Source organism: Geospiza fortis, unplaced genomic scaffold, assembly GCF_000277835.1.
Source record: "Geospiza fortis unplaced genomic scaffold, GeoFor_1.0 scaffold319, whole genome shotgun sequence".
Lineage (NCBI taxonomy): Eukaryota > Metazoa > Chordata > Aves > Passeriformes > Thraupidae > Geospiza > Geospiza fortis.
Window position 1 is genome coordinate 505,935 of NW_005054576.1, and position 6,581 is coordinate 512,515.

At 35.0% G+C, this 6,581-nt stretch overlaps 1 protein-coding gene across 2 annotated transcripts in view; it reads left to right on the plus strand.

The window, feature by feature from the left end:
- Positions 1-1,449: 1,449 nt before the first annotated feature.
- The window catches only part of ELP3 (elongator acetyltransferase complex subunit 3), a 104,352-nt gene continuing 99,220 nt past the window's right edge, over positions 1,450-6,581 (plus strand). For both annotated transcript variants that reach the window (XM_031064266.1, XM_031064267.1), the window contains exon 1: positions 1,450-1,540. In XM_031064266.1, coding sequence (XP_030920126.1) covers positions 1,488-1,540 — 53 coding nt within the window. In that variant the 5' untranslated portion in view covers positions 1,450-1,487. The remainder of the gene's footprint in view (positions 1,541-6,581) is intronic.

A 6,581-nucleotide genomic window follows, 5' to 3' on the forward strand; every position in this document is an offset into this window, starting at 1 on the left:
AATTCTTTATATCAGACCCCAATTTATTCTGAAACCATCTAATTTTTTATATCAGACCCCAATTTACACTGAAACCACTCAATTCTTTATATCAGACCCTAATTTATACTGGAACCACTTAAATTTCCATATCAAACCCTAATTTATACTGAAACCACCTAATTTTTTCTATTAGACCTAATTCTTTATATCAGACCCCAGTTTATACTGAAACCACCTAATTCTTTGTATCAGACCCCAGTTTATTCTGAAACCACCTAAATTTCCATATCAGACCCCAATTTATTCTGAAACCACCTAATTCTTTATATCAGACCCCAGTTTATACTGAAACCACCTAATTCTTTGTATCAGACCCCAGTTTATTCTGAAACCACCTAAATTTCCATATCAGACCCCAATTTATTCTGAAACCACCTAATTCTTTATATCAGACCCCAATTTACACTGAAACCACTCAATTCTCCATGTCAGACCCCAATTTATACTGAAACCACACAATTCTTTATATCAGATCCAATTCTTTATATCAGGCCCCAGTTTACACTGAAACCACCTAAATTTCCACATCAGACCCCAATTTATTCTGAAACCACCAAAATCTCCATATCAGACACCAATTTATACTGAAAACACCTAATTTTTTATATCAGACCTAATTCTTTATATCAGACCCCAATTTACACTGAAACCAGCTGATTCTGTATATCAGACCCCAGTTTATACTGAAACCACCTAATTCTCCATATCAGACCCCAGTTTATACTGAAACCACCTAATTCTTTATATCAGACCCCAATTTATTCTGAAACCACCTAAATCTCCACATCAGACCCCAATTTACACTGAAACCACTCAATTCTCCATATCAGACCCCAATTTATACTGAAACCACCTAATTCTTTATATCAGACCCCAATTTATTCTGAAACCATCTAATTTTTTATATCAGACCCCAATTTACACTGAAACCACTCAATTCTTTATATCAGACCCTAATTTATACTGGAACCACTTAAATTTCCATATCAAACCCTAATTTATACTGAAACCACCTAATTTTTTCTATTAGACCTAATTCTTTATATCAGACCCCAATTTATACTGAAATCCCCTAATTCTCCATATCAGACCCCAGTTTTTACTAAAACCACATAAATCTCCTTATCAGACCCCAATTTATACTGAAACCACTCAGTTCTCCATATCAGACCCCCAAAAATTTATCCATTCATTTATTACTTATCCATATTATGAAACCCAAGAACATTAAAGAATATTTAATAGAATTCATTAAGCATTCCTATTTCTTTCTGGCTTTGTTTACCCATCCCAAGGCTTAACCCACATCAGTTTTATCACAGAACATCCCTAAAACAACCCCACAGATGCCCCCAGCACCCCCAGCCTTACAAGAAACGGTTGAATTTTGGTAATTTTGGGGGTAATTCCTGCAATTTCCCTGGCAGATCGCCGTGGTGGCCGTGATGTGCAAACCCCACCGGTGTCCCCACATCAACTTCACCGGGAACATCTGTGTGTGAGTACTGGGGGAAGCTCAGGTCTCGGTGGCTGTGCAAACAGAACTTCATTTGTACAAATTACAAATGGAATGGGGCTGCTGGGAACGTGGGTTTTTATTTTCTGAGCTGTTTTGTTTTCCACCATCAGTCCCATCCTGTGGTGATGGCAATGGGAAGATGCCAGCAGCTCACATCCCAGGCAGCACACAAAGAATTTCATGTTACAACTCAATTTAAAAGTTTTTTTCCAATATCACACAAAGCAAAAGCACATTGACAGCAGTTCCATCCAACCACTATCAGCACAGGTACCTTTGGTTAAAACAATGAATTATTTTCCTTATTTAGAATCCAATTCCTGCTTGTAAGCCTTAAAACACAATGCACAGAGCTCCATTATTAAATTTAAAACTTCCTAATATCTCACCAGATAAACATTTCTTAGGGAATTATTCTAGACCAATATTCTAGATTATTATTGTTCCATTTGTCCTTACTTTTCTACATTTTACATCATTTTTCTGCTGATTTATCTCATGGTGCTGCTTAGCTCTGATCACAATTTTGTTGTTTCTGAGGTTGCTTTTTGCAGCTTTCCCAAAACTCTCTGATTTTATGGATTCCCACACTTTGAGCTGTTTTGTTTTCCAGCATCAGTCCCATCCCATGGTTATCACAATGGGAAGATGCCACCAGCTCACATCCCAGGCTGGAGACAAAGAATTTCATGTTACAACTCAATTTAAAAGTTTTTTCCAATATCACACAAAGCAAAAGCACACTGACAGCAGTTCCATCCATTGTTTTACCTTTGGTTAAAACAATGAATTATTTTCCTTATTTCAAATGCAATTCCTGCTCATAATCCTTAAAACACAATGCACAGAGCTCCATTATTAAATTTAAAACTTCCTAATATCTCACCAGATAAACTTTTCTTAGGGAATTATTCTAGACCAATATTCTAGATTATTATTGTTCCATTTGTCCTTACTTTTCTACATTTTACATCATTTTTCTGCTGATTTATCTCATGGTGCTGCTTAGCTCTGATCACAATTTTGTTGTTTCTGAGGTTGCTTTTTGCAGCTTTCCCAAAACTCTCTGATTTTATGGATTCCCACACTTTGAGCTGTTTTGTTTTCCAGCATCAGTCCCATCCCACGGCAATGGGAAGGTGCCAGCAGCTCACATCCCAGGCTGGAGACAAAGAATTTCATGTTACAACTCAATTTAAAAGTTTTTTGACCAATCACAATAATAATAATAATAAATGGACCTCTCTCACATATAATAATAATAATAATAAATGGACCTCTCTCACATATAATAATAATAATAATAAATGGACCTCTCTCACATATAATAATAATAATAATAAATGGACCTCTCTCACATATAATAATAATAATAATAAATGGACCTCTCTCACATATAATAATAATAATAATAAATGGACCTCTCTCACATATAATAATAATAATAATAAATGGACCTCTCTCACATATAATAATAATAATAATAAATGGACCTCTCTCACATATAATAATAATAATAATAAATGGACCTCTCTCACATATAATAATAATAATAATAAATGGACCTCTCTCACATATAATAATAATAATAATAAATGGACCTCTCTCACATATAATAATAATAATAATAAATGGACCTCTCTCACATATAATAATAATAATAATAAATGGACCTCTCTCACATATAATAATAATAATAATAAATGGACCTCTCTCACATATAATAATAATAATAATAAATGGACCTCTCTCACATATAATAATAATAATAATAAATGGACCTCTCTCACATATAATAATAATAATAATAAATGGACCTCTCTCACATATAATAATAATAATAATAAATGGACCTCTCTCACATATAATAATAATAATAATAAATGGACCTCTCTCACATATAATAATAATAATAATAAATGGACCTCTCTCACATATAATAATAATAATAATAAATGGACCTCTCTCACATATAATAATAATAATAATAAATGGACCTCTCTCACATATAATAATAATAATAATAAATGGACCTCTCTCACATATAATAATAATAATAATAAATGGACCTCTCTCACATATAATAATAATAATAATAAATGGACCTCTCTCACATATAATAATAATAATAATAAATGGACCTCTCTCACATATAATAATAATAATAATAAATGGACCTCTCTCACATATAATAATAATAATAATAAATGGACCTCTCTCACATATAATAATAATAATAATAAATGGACCTCTCTCACATATAATAATAATAATAATAAATGGACCTCTCTCACATATAATAATAATAATAATAAATGGACCTCTCTCACATATAATAATAATAATAATAAATGGACCTCTCTCACATATAATAATAATAATAATAAATGGACCTCTCTCACATATAATAATAATAATAATAAATGGACCTCTCTCACATATAATAATAATAATAATAAATGGACCTCTCTCACATATAATAATAATAATAATAAATGGACCTCTCTCACATATAATAATAATAATAATAAATGGACCTCTCTCACATATAATAATAATAATAATAAATGGACCTCTCTCACATATAATAATAATAATAATAAATGGACCTCTCTCACATATAATAATAATAATAATAAATGGACCTCTCTCACATATAATAATAATAATAATAAATGGACCTCTCTCACATATAATAATAATAATAATAAATGGACCTCTCTCACATATAATAATAATAATAATAAATGGACCTCTCTCACATATAATAATAATAATAATAAATGGACCTCTCTCACATATAATAATAATAATAATAAATGGACCTCTCTCACATATAATAATAATAATAATAAATGGACCTCTCTCACATATAATAATAATAATAATAAATGGACCTCTCTCACATATAATAATAATAATAATAAATGGACCTCTCTCACATATAATAATAATAATAATAAATGGACCTCTCTCACATATAATAATAATAATAATAAATGGACCTCTCTCACATATAATAATAATAATAATAAATGGACCTCTCTCACATATAATAATAATAATAATAAATGGACCTCTCTCACATATAATAATAATAATAATAAATGGACCTCTCTCACATATAATAATAATAATAATAAATGGACCTCTCTCACATATAATAATAATAATAATAAATGGACCTCTCTCACATATAATAATAATAATAATAAATGGACCTCTCTCACATATAATAATAATAATAATAAATGGACCTCTCTCACATATAATAATAATAATAATAAATGGACCTCTCTCACATATAATAATAATAATAATAAATGGACCTCTCTCACATATAATAATAATAATAATAAATGGACCTCTCTCACATATAATAATAATAATAATAAATGGACCTCTCTCACATATAATAATAATAATAATAAATGGACCTCTCTCACATATAATAATAATAATAATAAATGGACCTCTCTCACATATAATAATAATAATAATAAATGGACCTCTCTCACATATAATAATAATAATAATAAATGGACCTCTCTCACAGAGTTCCCTTAGCCAAGGTGCAAAGTTTTATTTTTGGGGTCTGATGAATTCCCTTTTCTCTGCCGTGCTGTCTCCCTGGATTTTTCACATTTCCAGACTCTTTTTCCCCCTGTTTTCTGGGGAAGCTTCACCAGCAGCTTGGGGCTGAATTGTTGTGATTGATTGGAACCAAAACTGAGGAGAGGGAGCGGCCTCGAGCTGCACCAGGGCAGGTTCAGGTTGGATTTGGGAACAATTCCTGCCTGGAATGGTTTTCCAGGGAGCTTTGGAATCCCCATTCCTGAGGAATTCCAGTTCCTGTGGAAGTGGCTGCTGGGGACACGGGTCTGTCTGGGATTCCTTGGCAGGAGGGATTGGGATTTTTCCAGGCAAGAGCCAGAAGTTGTTCCAGGAGAAGTTCAGGTTGGATTTGGGAACAATTCCGTCCCCATTCCCAGAGGAATTCCCAATCCCCATGGAGGTGGCACCTGGGGACACGGATCTGGAATTCCCTGGCAGGAGGGATTGGGATTTCTCCCAGATTGTTCCAGGTTGGATTTTGGGAACAATTCCTTCCCCACTTCTAGAGGAATTCCCAATCCCCATGGATGTGGCGCCTGGGGACACGGATCTGGGATTCCCTGACAGGAGAAGTTGGAATTTCTCCCAGGGAAGAGCCAGAAGTTCTTCCAGGAGAAGTTCAGGTTGGATTTTGGGAATTCCTTAAGGGAAAGGGCTGTCCAGGGAGGTTGGGAATCCCCATTCCCAGAGGAATTCCAAATCCCTGTGGATGTGGCACTGGGAACGTGGAATTCCGTGGCAGGTGGGATTGGGATTTCTCCCAGATTGTTCCAGGAGAAGTTCAGGTTGGATTTTGGGGACAATTCCTGCCTGGAAAGGGTTTTCCATCCCTGGAGAGATCCCAGATCCCCATGGAAGTCCCACTTGGGCACACGGATCTGGAATTCCCGGGCAGGTGGAATTGGGATTTCTCCCAGATTGTTCCAGGTTAGTTCAAGTTGGATTTTGGGAACAATTCCCTCCCCAGTCCCAGAGGAATTCCAAACCACCTTGGAAGTCCCACCTGGGGACACGGATCTGGAATTCCCTGACAGGTGGGATTGGGATTTCTCCCAGATTGTCCCAGGGAGTTTCAGGTTGGATTTTGGGAACAATTCCTGCTTGGAATGGGTTTTGCATCCCTGGCAGAGCTGGCCAGGGAGGTTTGGAATCCCCATTCCTGAGGAATTCCCAAATCCCCATGGAAGTGGCGCTTGGGGACACGGATCTGGAATTCCCTGATGGAAGGAATTGGGATTTTTCCCAGGACAGAGCCAGAAGTTCTTCCCGAAGAAGTTCAGGTTGGATTTTGGGAATTCCTTAAGGGAAAGGGCTGTCCAGGGAGGTTTGGAATCCCCATTCCCAGAGAATTCCAAATCCCCGTGAAGTCCCACCTGGGGACACGGATCTGGAATTCCCTGGCAGG